A 21,267-nucleotide genomic window follows, 5' to 3' on the forward strand; every position below is an offset into this window, starting at 1 on the left:
ACACTGCCCCATCTAGTAGCTTGATCAATTAGAGCTCCTTTTCGGCAGCACCTCTTCAGAATAGCATCAATCTTGGGGGATCGAGCAGCTGCAGCAACCTGGCGCAACTTACTTATGAGATTAGCTGCATGAGCTCCTTTCAGACCATCATGGATTGCGATCTGTAAAGTATGCACACCACATCTCATACACCATGTTTTCTAGCGCCACTAGTGTGAAGTCAAGTAAAATGTGTTCCTACTTTTTGGATGTGTTTGTGCGTCTTTAGCAACCCCTGAGCTGGAAAAATATGTGTCAGTGAAAATATATGAGGTGGTGAGTCTAGAGGTTAAGTTTTGGGAGTTGGGGTTGAATATTTACACAGAAATAACTGATTTAAATTTTACAACAATTTGTGCTCTCATTTCATATAGAGAAACATTGCTCCATAGGAAAAGCATTGTGGAATTCCTATAGTGAATTTTCCCATAGAAGTTGCATTGGTCCATAGACTTTATATGGGACAAGATGGCTGCCTGGCTTTAATTCTTTTTTAGTGTCCAGGGATACACTATAACAGGGATAGTGACACCTATCTGTGGTGGTTATATAATTTCAGGTGGAATTTTGTTATTAAAATTTGAAAATTCAATGTTTTCCTATGGATGGAATTTTTCCCATAGGTTAACATAGGATTTATGGTGGGCTGGTTTTGGGCTAAAATTAGCAAACTTTTAAAAATCAATATCTGCTTAACTATTGGGATTGAGGTTCTCATCTTTGGTAGGTGAGTTCTTAAAGAAATTACTTATTTTCAAGATTTTTTCTAGCTCCATCTGGTGATTAGGAGCTGAGATACAGGAACTAGGTTTAGGCAAAATCAGAACTTTCATGCTGATTTTTGCCCATTGGTTAACATTGGAAAATATATATATTTTGAACCAGATTTTTATTGTAGGTGAGAGGTAAGTGTAAGGAATACAGGACAGTCAAGCAGAAGAGGATCCCTTTAATAAATAAATAAAGAACTTTTATTACAGGAAGAAGAGGACTTATTAGAGATAAGGAGAATCGTGGTAGTTTTCTTTAAACAAAACATACATTATGGATATAGAATCTAGTAGGGAGATAGCTGGGGATTTAGATATAGAGGGGGTGTTCTCTGGCGAGTCTGGGGATAAACCAGAACACCGTAAGAAACAAAAGGGTAAAAATGTTGTTACATCAATCAAGGGAAGTTCTAAGGGTGATAAAAGTAAAACTAAACGGAAAAAATCTGTTTTTATTGACGTGGAAAAAGGTAAACGCGATTCTGAGGGAGGTACCTCTACTGACTCGGAGTCATCAGCGTTAAGATCTCCCGAGGTTTTTAAAACATTAAAAGGTCGTAAGGTTCCTTTGACCCCTAGGGTGGTGCCTCATGGAGACAGGGACATAATCAGTAATATAGATAAAGATAATGTAGTTTGCCCCCCTAAGCTAATTGCGGACTCATCCACGTTAACGGAGCTAGAGGAAGTAGACGTGTCTGATCCTTCCAGTTCATTTGTATCAGATAAGAATCGGAGAGAAGTGACACAGAGATGGGAATCGATATTGAGCTCTCCACTTGATGATGATCCCGTTTCTGGACAGGTCCAGGAGGTCTCTGGAATATGTTCTGCGGTTTCAAGGACTAAAAAAGCCCTCACAGATTTTTTGTTTTCAGAATCAAGCGGGGTTACAGCTGTTGCTGCTAGTCGCATCTTGGGCTTTTGGGCAGATGTGGAAGCAGTGAATACGACTCCACTAGTGGACAATGAGCGCTTAAAGGTACGCTCAGCCGAGCATGAGACTCGTGCGGAACTTTTTAGTAATTTGTTGACGACGCAGACTGAGTCAGGAAGTTTGAATCCTAGATATAAAACACTTGCAAAGGTTGTTGGAAGTGGTTTGATTGGAGAGGATGAACCAGTTTTATTGAAGTCAGTTGGGAATCGTGAGAGTGCTCGCGGTTCTGTTCGCGGGGCTCCTGAATTCCAGTCTGACACTAATAACATAGTTATTTTTCGTCCATCAGAACGATCTGAGATTGATTCTAGTCTGAGTGGGGGAACATGTTCCCAAACTGTAGCAAGGGACCAACCAGAGAGTATGCCATCTACAAAGGACACTGGAGAAGAGAAGTCAACAGAAGTTCCCTTGGATCCTACATTGCCTGAAGGCACAGTGTATGAAAAATCTCTAGCCTTGAAGACGGCATTAGAGAATGTTTTCAAAGAACCATCAAACAGAATTACAACAGGTATTAGCTCGCAGATTGTAAACATTTTCAGTAAGATGGAAGCCATGCTGATAGAGACCTTCCTAGAAAATGAAAAGGCAAACGTGAAGATACAAATCTACGAACAATGTGGGGCAAATCAAATGCAACAGCGTGCCCCCACATATGTCCAGGCGCTGAGGAATGGCTCAAATCAGTTACAAATAAACGAAGAAGGGCAACAAGAAAAAAGGCAACCACTCTTGAAAACACCAAACTTGGTGGTTCTCAGACCGACAACCCTGGAAAACACTGAAAATGTCCAATCCAGCGAAGAACTGAAGGTTAAATTTATGAAAGAGATGAAAGATGACTTGAGGACTACTAGAATTAAAACAATAAGAAAAACAAGAAGCACAGGAATAATAATAGAAACAGAAAATAAGGAAGATATACAGGCAATAATCGAAAACCCAAAACTTGTCAAGTTAGGGCTAACAGCGGAGCCGCCAAAAAAGCGTGGGCCTTCAATTATAATATTTAATGTAGACCAAGACGTAACGCCTGAACAACTAGCAACTGAAATTGTCACCAGAAATCTAAGGAATTTAGCCCAGGACGCACAAAAAAAATGCATGGTAACACCAAGGTATTCAACCGGTACCAGATCGGGAACCAATAGGAACTGGGTAGTTGAACTAGACCCATCTGCATGGCAACAGCTGAAAAAATGCAACAGAATATATATAGAATGGGGATCCCACCGGTTCCGGGAGCATGCAGCGGTGCCGAAATGCTTTCGGTGCTGCAAGTTCGGACACACAACCCACACCTGTACTCAGACAACGCCTACTTGCGGCCATTGCTCTGGCAAGGGCCATGAATACAAAACTTGCCCCAACAGGAAACAGGATCCAACCTGTGCCAATTGTAAAGCAGCCAAAATGGAATACACACATTCGATCAGAGATCCAAACTGCCCGGTCTATATCAAAGCAAAGGGTCAATACCAAAAGAGAACCGACTATGGAGACAAACAATAAGAAATATAATACATCCAAAATAGAGATCATCCAACAAAATGCGCAAAGAGCCAGAGCAGTGGCAGAACAGCTAAGGATAAAAGCTGACGAAATCAATGCAGACATTCTCATACTCCAGGAGCCGTACACCCATTCTAAACGGGTGTGTGGATACCCAATCACATATAAGATAGTACACGAAGAGGAAGATACCCCTTGGGCGGTGGTAGTGGTACGCAACCCAGACTACACAGTCACGAAAGTTAAACAACTATGCTCGTCATGGGCAGCTTGTGCCCACGTATTGACGCCGCTAGGCCAGTTCTACATAGTGGCACTGTACTGTAGACCGGGGGAGGACATTACCCCAGCTACACAATACCTTCAAGTTTTGGTAGACTTGCTCCCAGACGAGAAAATAATCATAGGGGGAGATGTCAATTGCCGATCCCCCACCTGGCACAGCCTGACTCCGGACAGAAGCGGAACTCGGAACGGGCAAATACTAGACGAATATCTTTCTAACTCCCCGATCATGGTACTAAATCGGCCACACCAACTGCCCACGTTCTGTAACACACTGTGGGAGGCCACGATCGACGTCACGCTGTCCACTAGGAACGTCGCAGGCTATATAAAGGATTGGCTTGTTCGGGATTCGTGGACAACGTCCGATCACAGAGTGATTACCTATCAGATAGCAAGGTCACTTGACAGAGCCCCAATATCCAAGCAAATACAAAGCCGCTATGCCATTCGCAAAGCAAATTGGGAACGTTTTAAGGAAATCCTAATACCAGCAACGGCCCAACATCTAACTGAGACAAATCAGCTCGAGGAACCCAATAAAACCCAAACTAAAGTAACCAAGATAATAACAGAAGCCAGCAATGCAGCAATAAAAAGAAGAAGCCTGATCCGGGGGGCTGTCCCGTGGTGGACCCTGGAAATTCAACAGCTCAGACGAGAAACAATTAAAAGAAGAAAACAATTCCAACGGGCAAGGCGCACATGGCCGGCCTATGAGGTTGAAGCTTTAAGGGAAAGATATAGAGAAGCCAGAAACAGCTACACAAATGCGATCGTCAAGAGCAAACGCAAGGCCTGGGAGACCTTTGTTAGCACAACAGGGAACACTGAACCCTGGGGTGTGGTATACAAGATAGTGACGAATAAACTTCCCAGGGGGGAAGTCATTTCAACCACCCAGACACCACAAGGTGATTATACCACCACGTGGCAACAATCTATAAGCAATATATTGGATGCCATCTTCCCGAAACCAATAGAGCCAACACTGCCAGAGCAACTTATCATCTGTCAAGATAATGAAGTTTATTCAACAGACACTCAGGAGCCACCCTTCACACGGGATGAACTACAACAAATGGCAACCCTGATAAGAAATAATAAATGTCCAGGCCTGGACTACTTAGAACCCGAAATTATTAAGAAGACCGTGGAGATCGTTCCAGACCTCCTCTTACACCTATATAACAGCTGCTTGGCTAAGGGCATCTTCCCCAAAAATTGGAAGACAGCAAAGGTAAAATTAATCGCCAAAAATTCGAACAAACCACTCCACCTGCCAAACTCTTATCGGCCAATAGCCCTACTGCCGGTTGCAAGCAAACTGCTTGAAAGACTACTCTGCACAAGGATACATCAGCATTACCAGGCAGCGAAACTCACAGAGACATCGCAATACGGATTCAAGAAGGGTTCGTCTACTGTGGAAGCCTTGCGTAGCCTATCGGAATTAGCAGCAAACTGCAATAATAAATATCTTCTAGCCATCTCCGTTGACTTCGCTGGGGCGTTCGACACCATTTGGTGGCCGAGCGTACTGGCAAGACTAAGGCTGGCACAAGTTCCGATCAACTTATACTCCATAATTAGGTCATATCTCTCCGAGAGACGCATCATCGTGGAAGCACCTTATGGTAGAGTGAATCGTGATGTCCACAGGGGCTGTCCCCAGGGTTCTGTTCTGGGACCGCTCCTGTGGAATATGGTTTTGGATGGGTTCTTGGCTTTGCACCTCGGTGATGTGCGCTCCCAGGCCTTTGCTGATGATTTGGTCCTCACCATTGCTGCAGATAGCCGGGCCCAGCTAGAGGAAAAGGCCAATCAGGCAATGCTGATATTGCAAAACTGGACCAGAACCCACTGCCTGACGATATCAACAACAAAGACGTCCTCCGTCCTGCTAAAAGGCAAGCTTGATATACGTAGACCGCCACAAATAAAGGTGGGACCTACCACAATAAAATTAGTGACCCAGTTAAAATATTTAGGAGTTATACTGGATGGTAATCTTACCTTTAAACACCATCTAACTTATATCAGAGCCAAAATCAAAAGATACTCTGGATTGGTGGCTAGGATCGTCAGGCGGGACTGGGAGTTAAACCAACGCACCCTGTCATTGTTTTATAAAACAACCTTCCTACCGATCATCACTTACGCCTCAGCAATATGGTTTTCCAAAACAGGAACTGTAGTAAACCGACGCATCCTTGATGCAACGCAAAGAACAATCCTACTGACAGTTACACGTGCTTGTAGGACAACCAGTACCCACGCGCTGCAGGTCTTGGCCGGAGCTCTTCCCCTTGACTTAGAGATCATGCGTAGGGGAATGAACTACCACATAGAGAAAGGAATACCTTGTACATACCATGGCTATACTGTGGACGTTAATGCACCACAAAAAAATGAAAAGACAAGGCTGCAAAAACACCTGATGCAAGTTTGGCAGGAGCGTTGGGCCAACTCAAATAAGGGAAATATCACCAGGAAATTCATTCCGAACATCGACAGGATGTACCCCAGTCCCCCAACTTGGTTTCAACCTGGCTTATATACCACCTATTTATTGACTGGTCACGGGGCCTTTAAAGCCAAGCTGGCAGTGCTGGGGATTGAGGTGGATCCGAGATGTGCCTGTGGGGAGCTTGAGTGCTGGGAGCACATTATGTATGATTGCACCCATTATGAGGACCTCAGGTGCAGACTGATCACTGCAATACACTACCTCCCCAAGAACTTGGAATCACATCTATTGGACTCACTTGAGGAATACAGGGAGCTAAAGGAATATGCCCAAAAACTATTTGGTAGGCGTAAAACACTGATAGCCATCTACAGAAGAAGATAAAAAAAAAAAAAAAAAAAAAAAGGAGACACAGAACACGCGTGGAGATGACTCAAGGAGAACCTCGCCCAGGAACCTGCTTACTACTAATCATCTAAAACCAGCGATCGCAAGAATAACCCCATGGAGCTGCGGAACTTTCCATGATGAAGAGAACCACAGCCATAGCTAACAGACCAACAATGGACCTGACCAGTGTTCCTAGCTGAGGAAAAATATGGCTATCAATGACAGAGAAGACCAACGAAGATAGAGAAACTCCAAGTTGCTGCCTCAACGGAGCCATATTGGCTCTATGCTCTGCACTCTGTTGTGCAGTGCAATTCGTTTACTCCCACACCCGGCAGGGGAGGGAGGTGACGGCTTGCTGTCGCCTCTCTTCCCTGCCACACCATTTCTTCCCTCTGGTGGGGCATGGGCATGCCTCACTGAAAAATTGGGGGTCACCTACCCTATCGACCCTCTTCTTCCTATTTCACCCCCCAGCCTTCACTCTCCCCCTCCCAGCACTTTTTCTTGCACAGCGTATAGCCCTACACGTCCAAATTTAAAATACACCAAAAATTTTCGCCCAACCTTTTAGGCACTTTAGAAACAGGCTTTCAGCGTCAAACCCCATATTAGTGCTTTAATGTAAGTGATTTAAAATCAACCGCGGTCGTTCCAATTTTATTTTAGGTCCTAGCCACTAAAATCCCAGGAAAGTAAGTGGCAGGACCTGCCAGAGTACAATTGACTCAATGGTAACACCCGGCTAGCCTCCACGTGGCGAGGTATGGGCAACGTCTGGTCCCATTAGGGGCCTGGCGGCCAATAAGCCGGATAAACAATGGGCACAACATATAACACTACTCATGACCCACACACTTCTAAATCTCTGGCTTTGACAGGGTACTGTCACCGATACATAGAACATTCGCGGAGATGGGAGAAATCCCAGGAGCCTCTAGACCCTCAATACCTCATACCTCATACCTCATGTTGTATGTCGACGTTGGAGAAAGTGAAACCAATGAAATTGTTTGCAATAGAATCCAAGGTCTTGTCTAAATACTCATCTTCATTTAAATCACTGTACACACAGCTTTCTCCTGATTCAAAATCTGTCTTTTCCTCATTAAGCTTCTCAACAGTTTTTATCATGTTCGATGCATTGTCTGTAACTATTGTCAAGATATTTTCCTTCTTAATTCCAAAATCTTTGAGCACATTTTCAATCAATTTGCAGACCTGTTCGCTTGTATGTTGCGCTTTGGTGTCTTTAAGTGCTAAAGTACGTATTATCGTTTCTTTATTTTCATTCACAAACTGGACATCTATTCCAAAATAATTTACCCGTTGACGGGTGCATGCATCCATCTTCAGATGAATATACTTTCTCATTAGCATCTCCTTCAACATTTTTGATTGTTTGCTTCCTCTAATATTATTTTCCTAACCTTATGTCGTTCCAAAGATACTCTCAGTTTGGCTGCCATTTCACTACTCAATCCAATAAAACCTGGAGAAGAGAATACACTAAGTGGTAGTCCATTCTTTACAACAAATTCAATAATACATCCTTTGAATTTAGCAGCTGTCATTGCTATAGTAATTTTTTGGGTCTCAAAGTACTTTGTTAGAATATTTTTCCTTCTACTTTACAACCTCTGCTAGAACTTGACTTTTTGTTGCTTTCCTTTTCCTCCATAAGCTTGAATTGTTCTGGATGCAAGGGCTCTAAATGGCGTTTTGTATGGACAGCCTCTACTGTGGCTGTCCATACAGGGACAATCATTGATGGCTATCAGCAATCTATTCATATATATTATCAAAACTGTAGGAGTCTAGGGAATAAAATTGATAAATTTATAACCTTAATTTGCTCTAGAATTTGATGTATATATCTTCACAGAAACATGGCTACACGATGGGATTCTGGATTTGGAAATGGCGGCAGTGAGCTATACTGTCCTCAGAAGAGACGTGGGATCTAGGGAGGTTATGTCGCGATCATTATCTGAAACCAATTTGTAGTAACAATCCACAGGACTTTCCACAATATCAAAGGAATCTTTTGTCAGCTGAAGGTCCATAACAAAACTGTTCTCATTGCAGCTATCTACCTTCCGCCCCCGGTCGATGATCTCGTTATGGAGAGGCTGTCGCAAGCGCTTTGTGAGTTTCGAACGTTTTTCTCACCAGTTGGATGATATTTACTTGTTTGGAGACTTCAATCTTCACTAGACACTGAGGAGTCATCCGCTACAAGTAGGCTGCTATATGATATCACGTCTAGAGGAGTACCACAGGGATCATCTCTTGGGACTCTTCTATTCACCATCTTTATCAACGATTTACCGCAATTTGTTGAGAGAGGTGGTATTAAGATCCTAATATTTGCCGATGATGTGAAACTATATTCACGTATCAGCAGTCAAGATGATGCAGTTAACCTTCAGGCTGCTCTCAACTCTTTTGCTGATTGGGTTGCTTTGAATGGTCTGGAGGTTAATCCTAGGAAATGCAGCTCTATTTCCTTTGCTGCTTCGAGGAAAACCAAGGCTTCAGTTAATGAATATTACATCAAGGAGATGCCGATTTCCTGAGTTGACGAAGTTAAAGATCTGGGAGTTACATTTACCGCTGCATGTGGGTTTGATAAACATGTTAGGAATATATTAAACCAAGCGAAAAACCAAATTGGCTTCATTAAACGGCAGACGTATAGATTTCAAGATCCTCAGTTCTCTGTGCTCCTATTCAAAACTACTCCCTATACTGGAGATTGCTTCTCCTATATGGAACCCACACTATGCATTCTTGATACAGCAAACAGAATCGCTCCAGAAGAAATTTATCCACTATCTTTCCAGACGTAATCCTATGTTTTACCACAGAATCTTCTATCCGCATCTATGTTCCTACTTGAAGCTTCAACCCTTGGAAACTAGACGAACTGTTCTTGCTCTAAAACTGTTGTACCATATCTTCGCTAGTTCAACTTTCCTGCCGGATCTTCTATGCCATATTGATCTTCACGCTCGAGCGGTGGCTACTAGACAGAAGACAACATTCGACATCGGTAACTCGAGATCAGAGATATCCAAGAGCTCCTTCTTCAAAAGTACTTTGGCACTCATGAACAAGTTTTATGTGGATACGGCTGTGAACAAGAAAGAGTTTCACAGAACTATTTGCAGTAGGTTGGCTGGCTGACGGTTGAGTTCTGGGCTAAAGATGTCCTCATTAATTCGTGTGTGTGTGATGATGTCTCCTGCAGCAAACTGCTCACTGGACTTGACGTCATGAATACCTTTTTTATTTCCGTGAATTGGACTTTTCCCGTTTGAGTGAACTTTAAGTGTACACGAATACACTATGTACAAAGTGTGTTATTCTACTATGTATTTTTATGTTTTGTACAATCTTTGTATCTTGTTTTCTGCTCTGTTATACACTTTAACTGGACGCATGCCTGTTGTGTAATTATATGTTAAAAAATAAATAAATTCTATTAGAAAATTGTTTACAGATTCTGATGGTGCCCTATAGAAAACACAACTCAAGAATGTATTATTAGGATCTTCGCCTAATAATTTCAATGAAATATAATAAAGATAATAATAATTGAATAGAACAAAACAAAACGCGCGGATGGACCTGTGGTTATGACACCGGACTACCAGTCTGATAGACCAAGGTTCGAGTCCTTTGGCGGAAGCGAATGCAGCTCCATCTGGGAGACCGATAAATTCATAATAATAATAATAAATTTAAAATAAATACAGTAACAATAAAATAGCATCGCGAAAGTTACTCCCGAAGGTCTGAGTAACGGCTAATGGCGATTGTGGCGCCATCTGGTGTCACTCCCAAGAACCAGCACTACCACTGGATGTAAGCCGAAGCTGAACAGTTCCACCATCCATAGACAGATGATGTCGAAGTGAAATAATAATCATACTGCATCGAGTGTAGCACAGGATAAAGTCACTCGCGTTCAAGCCAGAGTTGGTTCGAACCAACTCTGAACGTTCGAAACCTGTCGGAAACATTTCGAACCAACCCTGGTGTCACTCCCAAGAACCAGCACTACCACTGGATGTAAGCCGAACAGTTCCACCATCCATAGACGGATGATGTCGAAGAGAAATAATAATCATACTGCATCGAGTGTAGCACAGGATAAAGTCACTCGCGTTCAAGCCTTAGGCAGAGTTGGTTCGAAATGTTTCCGACAGGTTTCGAACGGCAAGACCCACCAACTGGAAGTGCTTCCTGAACAACTGCTCTAGTGACCACCCACAACTAGGCAACCGCTGCCTGCTCCCACGCATAAGGAGCCGGACCTGGGTCTACTATCACCTTTAGTGCCTTGTGCACGAATCCTACACCCACTGGAGATAGTGCAATACAGTGGGTGCTATGGTCGAGAACATAAAAACCAGACCGGTCCCCATCAGGAGAGATCTTTCAAGGAGATGCCCTGAGCCCACTGTGGTTCTGTCTAACACTCAACCCGCTATCTACCATGCTCAACAACATCCTTACAGAAGGAAGGACAACATAAACATATACATCCTCACCAACCTAATGAACATGGATGTGATCAAGCTCTATGCAGCAAATGAGAATCAACTCCAGCAACTACTCCGGATCACCTAAGAATTCAGCAAGGACATCGGGATGGAATTTGGTCTAGACAAATGCAAGACCCACGAATTGCACCAGGGAAAATTAGTCGACCAAAACTACCAGCTACAGACTGGTAAAGACATCGAAGCCATGACAGAGGGAGAGGCCTACAAATACCTAGGGATGATGCAGGCTCAGCAGTTACAGCACAAGGAAATTAAGGCCTGCCTGACCGAAAAATACCATCAGAGACTCAGAAGCCTGCTGAAAGCAAAGCTGATCCGAGGGAACACAGTTAAAGCCCTAAACACCTATGTAACCCGAGTGCTAACATACTCCTTCGGGGTCATAGATTGGATTAACACCGAGCTGGAGGATATCATGAGAAAGACAAGGACAATTACGATCAAGAGCCGCCAACGCTACCCGAAGTCAGCTGTGGAGAAACTGGCAATAGCTCAGAAAGAGGGAGCAAGGGCGTGATAGACCTCAGAAACAGCGATTGTTAACATGAAGGACTACTTCCAGAAACATACAGAAGCACCAGGCCATAAGGAAGATATACACGCGGCATACTCCACTCAGCCCAAGCGAGGATTGTCTCCTCCTGCACAGACTGCACAAACGAAGCTAGAAAGATGGCAAAGAAGACACTGCGGTGCCCAAAACTGGCAACCTAGAGAAAACCAGCGTGGCCATCCAGATCATAGTGTCAACCACAGTGCCCAAGTCCCTGATAACAATCTAGAAGCAATAGATCTCCCAAAGAACACCTACAAAGAACTCCAGAAAGTCGCAATTCTGAACATCTCGACCATCAGTAACACCACACATAACAACTACGCTGTGTACTTGGTAACAATACCCGTCACGGGTTGGAACCCCAATCAGGGAGAAATAATAGAAGAGCAACAACCATAAAAATTGTACGAGTCCCATAAGAACATAAGTAACGAAGTTAGTGAAGTGCTAAGCCTCGCAAAAGCTGATTACGATAAGTACTGTCAAAGACAGTGAAAAATCTGGGTATAATAACATTCCCCAGATATATCTGGGGATTCCATAACATTGGGGACAGTAATTTGACTTCTGTGTTAAGAAAGATGATGTCCCATCCACGATTTATAGGATCTTTGCTAGAATGGAGAAAGATGTCATTATGTCCCTGTAAAAGAAGATGGATAAACTGCTTTTGAAACATTGTATTCAGGTCAGGAGACCACACGTGAAAAGGATATAGAACTTCTGGACACGGTTCAAGCGAATGACGACTTTGTCCATCCATTGTGGGTCAGAGAAGAATCAGGGGATACAAATATAAAATCTCAGCGAATCACAGAAGTTTGGATTTGGATTTCACTAAGTCTGGATCGGTTCAACAACGGGAATGTTACTTGTAGGAATGGGAATATAATATTCATACTGGTACCGGTTATTTATCTGTGCCTGCCTCGCATCATGTTTCCTTAATAATTGCAATACTAATCCATTCAGTAAGAGCCATAATTTTCGACTATTTTTATTATTATGAAAATTTATTAATTGTCCGGTTGTGGGATTTGTTCAAACATATTAATTTCTGGAAATAAGAAGAAACATCAACGTACATTTCGAGAAATGTTAGCCTAATCCCTTTACAATTTCTGAGTTCAACACCGAGATCCACTCAATCTGAAGTTATCGATGGCGATCACTTCGTCCACTTCAAAAAGTGTATATGCCCGAAAGACGATCTGAAAAAAATATAAAAAAATTTGTAGACTGTTTTAATCACAAATAACTACCGCACACACTCCTTGGCAAAAGTATTCGGACACCCTCGATACTGTTGAAGTTGTCCAACCTCTATTCTTAAAAGCCTCTTCAGCAAGGAGATCTAGAAAAGTTTTCAACAGCAATATCGGTCAGTGCGTGTTGCAGCAATCTTTGTTTGTCACTGATGTCCAAATAATTTTGACACGAAGTGTATGTCTGAGCGAACTATTGAAATCATAACTCCTGCTGTTATGGACATGGAGTTGCTTACCTGATTACTTTCGCCAATCAAATTGACTTTTACAGAAATATGTTGCCACTTATTAGAATATTTAGAAGAACTATAAATGTTTTCTGCATTTCGTCCATTAAAAAACCTTCAAAACTACAGCAAGACCATCGTGATAAAGGTCAAATTTTAGACACCCAGTTCTTGGCCACTGTGTCTGGTACATTGGACTCTGAACAGCAGCAGATATTCCACTTCGGAGTACTTTGGTTTCTAAATACAGAAATCTACCTGTAGGAGGGAAAAAAATGATTTTTACCAGAGAAATATTCAAAATCGATGGAACACATCAGCAATACGTATAAAGATTTAAGAAGAAACGTCTTTCCATGGAACCTATGGCATATTTACTAAATACAAGGTTTCATCGCTGCGTGATTTAATGTTGATGTTAAACAGATCGAAGCTATTGGTAGGTTCCACAGATATTGGAATACTGTCATATTATTTGATTTTGAAGTTGAATTGGAAAGACATTGCAAAATTTCAATGAAATATAACTCACCCGTTCTTTCTCCAACGGTTTTCTTTCCGTATGAAAAGTCCACCTGTCCATTAAGGGTATTTTGTTCAAAGCCGCATCTGTCGTTGTCAAAATCACAGGTAATGTCGGGCATCACAAGTGGAGCTGGGCGAACTTGACCTACAAAGAGAACACTTCGATCTTGAATGTCATGAGAATTCAACTGAAAAAGAATTGATCAACAATCAACAGGTTTGTACTTCGAAAAGTTTTCCATGCACATCTCTCTAATATACGTTTCTTAGCAAATTCAAAAGATTTTAAAAAGTGGAATTGTTCAACTACCACGATTTCAAGATGCTTTAAGTCGGAAATATTTCCAGCAAAAGAAAATCAAAAGTTGGTTTGCTGTGTCGAGACATGGTTTTTGTAATAAAATGGTGGATTGAACATTGCCAAGAGAACACGCTGTTCATTAAACTGCGATTTCCTACTGGTAATTAAAATAATATTTTTAGAAACCACTTACCAAAACAGTTGTATAATTTGTTGACCCGTCTGATGTCACTCGCACTCAGTCCTGGTTTGAAAATGACGTTGAGTAATGGCTGACCATTTTTGGCATCCATGGTGTGTAGCTTGTTGTCCTTTGAAAATGCGGTGTTGTCGTACAACATTATAGAGTCGTAATCAAAATTTTCGCCCAGCAAGTTGTTGTTCCAGTATTTCCGGATTTCGAAGTTTTGCCTTTGATCTACAGAATGGATATAAAATTACCACAGTTATTACGAATCCAAAATAGTTTGTTACAACACTAATGTATTAATAGCCCATCAAAAGAAAATATAAAAAGCATTGATAATTCATTTTTCGGAGTTGTGTACTCTCAAATACAAATCCAGTAGATTAAAGAAGAAGTACTCGTATTTTCTAACAAAACCAGGAAGCTTTTAAATCATCTTGAATGGTTCTGAAGAGTTACTTACCTGGCCACATGTTGTTCCAGTGGATTGTGAGATATTCATCCCTATCGGATCTGTTTTGTTCATGATCGAATCCGATAGCGTGTCCCAGTTCGTGGATCACAATTTGTTTCCAGTAGCAACCTTCACTTAGTGATACTTGTTGTGGTCCATCCTTCATCCCAAAGCGATGAGAAACATCTGAAAAGAATGATTACATTTCTTCGTTAAGATGGGCAGTCATCTTTACAAAATAGAGAAAAAAACACTGCTTGGATATAAATGCACGCTTATTGTTATTCTTACGATACTTACCCCTCAATGGGTCTCATCACAATGTAATTTTTATCCCATGAAGTCTTGGGTCGAAATCTCACACAGGTGTGTTCGTGGTACTCCTTTATAGCTTCCATAATAACACTTTGGTATTCGGCTGAAACAGTTTTGTTAATAAAGACTGCGAATTAGCATTTAATAAGAATATTTTTAATATTTATTCTGGTTTTTATTGAATAAAAAACATTTATTCAGTTTTTTGGCTCTTTCACATATATAAATGCATTCAGCATCATTGTCCTCATTGTTTGTTTGTTTGTCCGTCCGCGTGTAACGTGTCAACTTCAAGTAGATGGATTTTCATGCTGTTTTATATTTGGCTTTTTTTTAGATTGAGATGTGCAAGAACAAAACGTTCTCTGCTTCGTACATAAAAGTCCTTAGTTTTTGAGGAGTTCTTTTTTGTTATCAGTTTACTAATTTGCTTATAATATTAATCACATCAAAACGTGGAATGTGTTAAATTTCAATTATTATTATTAAAATTAAGGAATAGATAAGTGAACTCCAGTACGCAAGTGTTGACATCTTACTAATGTACGAGTTTGCTTAATTAATTAATCGAAATCGTTCGTTCAATTAATGAATCTCAATAATTGAAATGGATAAAGAAAAAATGTTACACTTACAGAGTGATGGGTCGATCATATATGGAACTACACCCCTCGGCCAATATTTTGCTGGATCCACAATGGCGTTCCTATCCTGTAAGTAATTTATTTTAGGTTAATAAATGTTAACCAATAATATTTTTCCACTTTATTTTGCTTTTATTATCTATATATTTATACGGAAGCCATTTTTTTCCTGCGTCTGTGTGAACGATAGATGTATTTCCCATTGAAGATATTCCTTCTCAGTTGTGCACAAATTTGTTAAAATTTAAAAATTCCAAATAGTTTTTATTTTATGGACCGGACCAGTTTTGTATTACAAGCGAGAATAGTTCAACATTCATTTCATAGATGGAGTTACAGGAAGATGTTAAGAGTTAAACAAATAGTTTAAGTTGATAAGGCATTTTTTCTGATTAACAATTTGTATGTTCACACAATCGTGTCCTTTGCTCAGAAATAAAAAAATAAAATATAATAATAGTAAAACTCTGCTACCAATTGCGAAATTCTCTACTAGCGCTGCGTACCTTTAAAAAAAACTAATCGTCAGGATTCTATCACAGCTCACTATATGTCCCCAGTTTGCGCACGCGATCTCATACACTCATTGCCATTCTTTACGTTTAATACGTTCAGAATTCATCCTTGTATCGTTATAACTTCGACTTTATTTGTTTTGAGGTTTTTTAAGGTAAGTAATTTAAGGATTTAGAAGTATGTCACAGTCTAAATGCTACTCTAACTGGCCATGTTGAACGTGTCTCGAGGAAAAGGAGAAACGCCTTTTTGCGTTTCTGCAAATGTATTCAGGATCGTTCTGAAAGACTGACCCTGAATACATTTACACGTATATATTGATACTACACGGGTACTACATTCCTTTAGGACAGCTAGAGAACATCTCTGCTACCAATTGCGAAATTTGTGCAAGTGGTACTGCTGGTTATTATTATTACCAAATTGTATTAATTACTTAAGTAATTAACCGTGTTTTATTTTAATTGTGGTAATAAATATTAAGGGTGTGTTATTGAAAAGTTATAGAAATGCACTATTTGTATTTATTGGTGGATGGGAGGGGGCAAAGTTCTTTAATTCTTCAGCCTAAAATACTCACATCGTGTGGATCAATCCCCATTATGTCTCCTTCAAAGAGGTCTGTAAAATAAAACGTCTTAATTTCAGTTGCTATTTCTATTTTATTTTAAAAAACTGCAATATTACTTCCAGCTAATTGCAATGAATTATAAACAAAACTTATTAAGTTTCACTTACTAGGATTTTCCATTGCAGAGCGCAACAGTTCCACTGGAAAATAAAGCAAAATCGATTATATTCCTGATATATTTACTTATCATGCTTATCTTGTAGATAAATTCTTTTTCAAAGAAGGAAAATGACTTACCATCTTCTGGTGTGGGCACTCTATGGCCCACTGCCAGAGCCACCATTGCTAGGACCATAAGAACTGAATTCGACATCTTCGAAGACTTAAAGTGTCCTTGAATCAACCCCGTTATTAATACCCATCTGTTCGGACCACGTGTTAACAGCTCTGGGTAAGAAATAGATAAGTTAAAAAAAAATCCATGGATTTTGATAAAAGCAACTGTTACCTTCTCAAAGAGATTAAGTGTACTTGTGGAGCAAGAGCTAAATGATTGACAACATTTCGATGTTATATTGGAACGTACACGTCTCTCTCTCTGTTCAGAATTGAAATGAATAAAGAATGGTTAAACCATTCTTTATGAATGGTTAAACCATTCAGATGAATGCCATCTCTACAAAATAAATTTCTTCTACCTAAAGCGCGACCACACTGGTAAAAGTTTTCCCTCTAGAGCCTTAGCGATTCCCTCAAGTGTTGACTTACTCCACAAGGCTTTCAGCATATAATCTCTCCTATCGTGCATGGGCAGAATTGCAGATCCATACACATTCTGATCTAACTTGTGGCATCTTTCATCATGGTTCTGTTTTAATCAAACCAGGCCGGACATCGAATCAATCCGGTCGTGCATTTATCGTACACAACAGGACCGGATAGTCGCGTGGTGTACTTTTAATATCATTAGTCCCCACACGAATAAAAATGCTCCCTTTTCTCCCCTTAAAATTTGACAATTTGTTGGTAACATCATCAGTTGTTGCTCACGGCAAGCACACTCTGCTTCTTGTCCATCTATCTTTATTGCAGGAAATGTTACTCGTTTTCCTGATATTGAACACCTTTAGAATGAATTAGAATGCAGGATTCAGGTCAGTCCAGCACTCCAGTAATCAGTAGGTATATTAAAGGAGGAATTGAACTAAAATATCGTCTTCCTGTTATGGAAAATTGAATCAGAGTCTACCACGAAGGACACAATGTGCAATGAAGGCCAGGGTAGACGATACATTATCAAATGTATCAATACAGGTTCTTTGAAACATGTAGGTGTCCAGTTACTTTTGGCAATTAATGTATATGAAGATGCATGGGAGGCTATATGCCTCTGGTGTTTAAACCTCGATATATTCCTCTTGATAAGAACCAACAGTTTTAACGGCTGTGCTAACAACTTGCTGCACAAATTAAAATCGACAATAATTGTGTTCAAAAATATTATTGGTTTGTAGTCTGCGGCAGTAAATAGCCTTTATCCACGTGCTTGAGAGCAGTACTAAGATCTTTATCAGTTACTATCCTTATTAGGAGGTTTAGAGTTTAAAGTTAAAGTGAAAGTGAAGGATCGAATGACATTTAACGTTTACAGGAAAGTGATCGCTAGCGGAGGACAGCTCTGTCGAATTACTAAGAGAGGTTGGCCCTCGTGGATAGCGCAATTGGTAGGACAGCCGTCCTCTCCACACCGGGTGGAAAAGGCCTGAGTTCGAGTCCCGTCGATGATGTGAGGAATTTTTATGGGCCTTTTTCACAACGTGGCCGAGTTAGTCGGTCTCAGGTGAGGGCAGCACAATTTTTCGTACCGGAAACTCGAATTCTTTGTCCAGCAAACAGAAAGTCGACCACAGAACACTCGCAGTTTATAGACAAAGAGCAATATGGCCTTAGTCGCTGATGCTCTGAAAACCCAATAACAACAACAACGTCAGCAGCTGCTCTTCATCCCGTTATCCGCTACAGGAAATAACCTTCAATATTGTTATTTCTTGGAAAATCACATCTGGAATGCTACCTGTTATACCAGATAGTTTATTCTGTTATCACTTCATAACTAGGATTTATCATCGAGGAGACTTCAACAAAACCTTGAAAGAAAAGTGCAACATAAGTTAGTTTTAATATTAATGTGTCTGATAGAACATGAACATATCTTAATCAAAGAATGGTAAAGGTTCTATAAAGATAAGTATCGTTGGAAGGACGAATAAACGCTTAGCACACCGCCTCTGAGAAAGTAATCAATGTTATCTTCCTCTTAGGTTTATCTCAATCAGAAATATTTTCGATGCGTGTCACTACTTGCTTTCAGTACTCATGACATCCCTGTTTGCTGAAGATGGCGAACAGAGCGATTATACTTTTCAAGCTGCTGACCCTGGTCATCAGTATTTCAGCGAATTATGGTAATTTAATCAATATCATTAGTTGATATGTATAATGAATGTCAATTTGGTTTCTTTTCTTTCCATCCGCCATTTTTAATCAAGATGGCCGCCACTGGTTTTATTATTCTGGAGCAATGAATTTAACTTCAGTGGGGTGGCCCTTTTGAGGTGATGTCATTTGATATTGTCGATTTAAATGTTCTTTCCTGGAACTATGAATAATTTTTAACCGCTCTTTGCTTTGACTTGCAGGCTTCACCATGACACCCATACTGGAGGATCCCGGTGAGTATCAATCGAGATCTGGGTATCCTGAAAATAACTGACATTCTTCGCTATTGGTTCTAAATATTGGTGACGTAGCAATAAGAATAATTATTAACTTTATTCGATTTTTGAGACTATACTCATTTGAATAGACTGAGGATATCGATATTTTTGCGCTGATGTTTTGCTGGTGGAACCAAGAATTAATCTGTTTTCCTCTTTGCAGATTTGTATCATGGTGATGTCCTAGGAATCGACCCACACAGTGTACGTTTCTCAATAGCTCAGTCACTTCTTAATGCCTATTATATTTCATCTTGATTCACCTTCCCACCTCTGAGTACACAAGACTGAAGTTTTTGTCCTCCGGGGATAAGACTGAACACTTCTGTACTCAGACGACAAGTGGAGCAAACCAGTGTTATTTTACCAAAGATGTGTTCTCATTTTTCAGGAAAGGAACGCAATTGTCAATGAATTGAGATATTGGCCTCAGGGGATTGTTCCATATGAACTGGATCCCTCCTTAAGTAAGTATATAAAAGGATTTGGGAGATTTAATTCTAAAGAGTGTTTTAGGATTACTGGTTATTTTTTGATTAAGGCATAAATATTCTGTTATTGTGGACGTCCATCTTATTTCTTTTACCCTGATATCCCCTCAAGATCTCAGTAACTGTTAACACCATATCTACGATTTTTTTCTGATGTGCATTTGAAAGTTTTTTCAAAAGATTAAATCTCCTTATTTGGTTAAATGGGAACTGAGTTTCAATTTCAGTTTTCTTTTTTAATCCTACATTGGAATATTACCTGTAGATGGCGAAACAGTGGTAGAAATAAAAGTCGGTCTTATTGGACCAACTTCATCGAGCAATGCTCCATTTTTACCTTAATTTGTAATGGTTTCTTTAAAGACGGCAATTGAAACAATTTTATCTGAAGAGTTCAAGGAAAATTCCCAAGGTTTCCAGCATCTACCCTGACCTCCTAATTCTCCAGCTCTGAATCCAGGTACGGATTCAGATCTGGAGAATTAGGAGGCCAGGATAGATGATTGAGGATTCTGAATTCAATCTGGGTTATGTTGGCAAGGGCAGTTTGGATGCGCAATTATCTAACAGCCACAATACAGCAGCTGACAAATATCCTGATGGAACATGGGCAAATAAGTAGATAGACTCCAGCCCACAATGTGTAATTCGGCCAAAAGGCCAACCTCAGTTGCGGAAAGCTAATGGCAAGCAACAAGATGGAAGCATGCTTAGAAGGAGGCATTTACGTCAAGGAAATAGAAAACATTTAGAAATGTCTGAATCAAAAAATTAAACAGTCTCTTGGAATTTATCTGTGGGAAAACTGAAAGATCTTTTCTTTTAAATTTTCCCGCAGAGAAACAATATAAGTGGGTGGAAGGGGATGGTAACTAAATCCAGATTACTAGCATTTAATTTTGTTACAACAAAATTGGGTATACCTGCACCACGTTAAGTTTAATTTTCTGTGAATGGTAGGTAAGTTTATTGAATATTTCCATGTATTTGTATGACAAGAGTGGAATTCATGCAGATAATAGTTCCTACTCTTTTACCCTTCAGACAAACACCAATCAGTGATACTGGAAGGAATGGATGCTTATCATCACCACACATGTGTGAAATTTCGTCCAAGAACTGCCGAGGACAGAAACTACATTTTGATAAGACCAAAGACAGGGTAAACATTCTTAACTGTACCTTTGTATATATTTGTGTGTAGGTACACTGAGTTGGCTTTGCATTAGCAACACCTACCTAATTCCTCCAGGAACCACCTTGTTCATGTACACAACTTTCCATGGATCCACAAAGTGTTCATTGTCATGTTCCTGAAACCAGTTAGCAACCTGCAGGGCCTTGTGGCATGATGCGTTCTCTTGTTGATAAACGATGGAGTTCTTTGGATACACTATCATCATGAAAGGGTGTGTACTTTGCCGACGATGACAGAAATAGAAACGCCAACAG

General features: G+C 40.4%; 1 protein-coding gene across 1 annotated transcript; it reads right to left on the minus strand.

Moving 5' to 3' along the window:
• Nucleotides 1-12,666: 12,666 nt before the first annotated feature.
• On the minus strand, nucleotides 12,667-21,215 carry LOC150087542 (zinc metalloproteinase nas-8-like). Its single transcript, XM_090372526.1, has 7 exons — nucleotides 21,055-21,215; nucleotides 15,452-15,522; nucleotides 14,511-14,687; nucleotides 14,054-14,278; nucleotides 13,567-13,704; nucleotides 13,150-13,292; nucleotides 12,667-12,750 (listed from the first exon to the last, which is right to left on the minus strand). Exons 1-7 carry the CDS (start codon nucleotides 21,213-21,215, stop codon nucleotides 12,667-12,669), a joined length of 999 nt encoding a protein of 332 aa, XP_090228652.1.
• Between the last annotated feature and the right edge of the window lie 52 nt (nucleotides 21,216-21,267).

This window comes from Mastigoproctus giganteus, chromosome 4 (assembly GCF_048544385.1).
Source record: "Mastigoproctus giganteus isolate SK-2022 chromosome 4, ASM4854438v1, whole genome shotgun sequence".
In the NCBI taxonomy this organism is placed as follows: Eukaryota; Metazoa; Arthropoda; class Arachnida; order Uropygi; family Thelyphonidae; genus Mastigoproctus; species Mastigoproctus giganteus.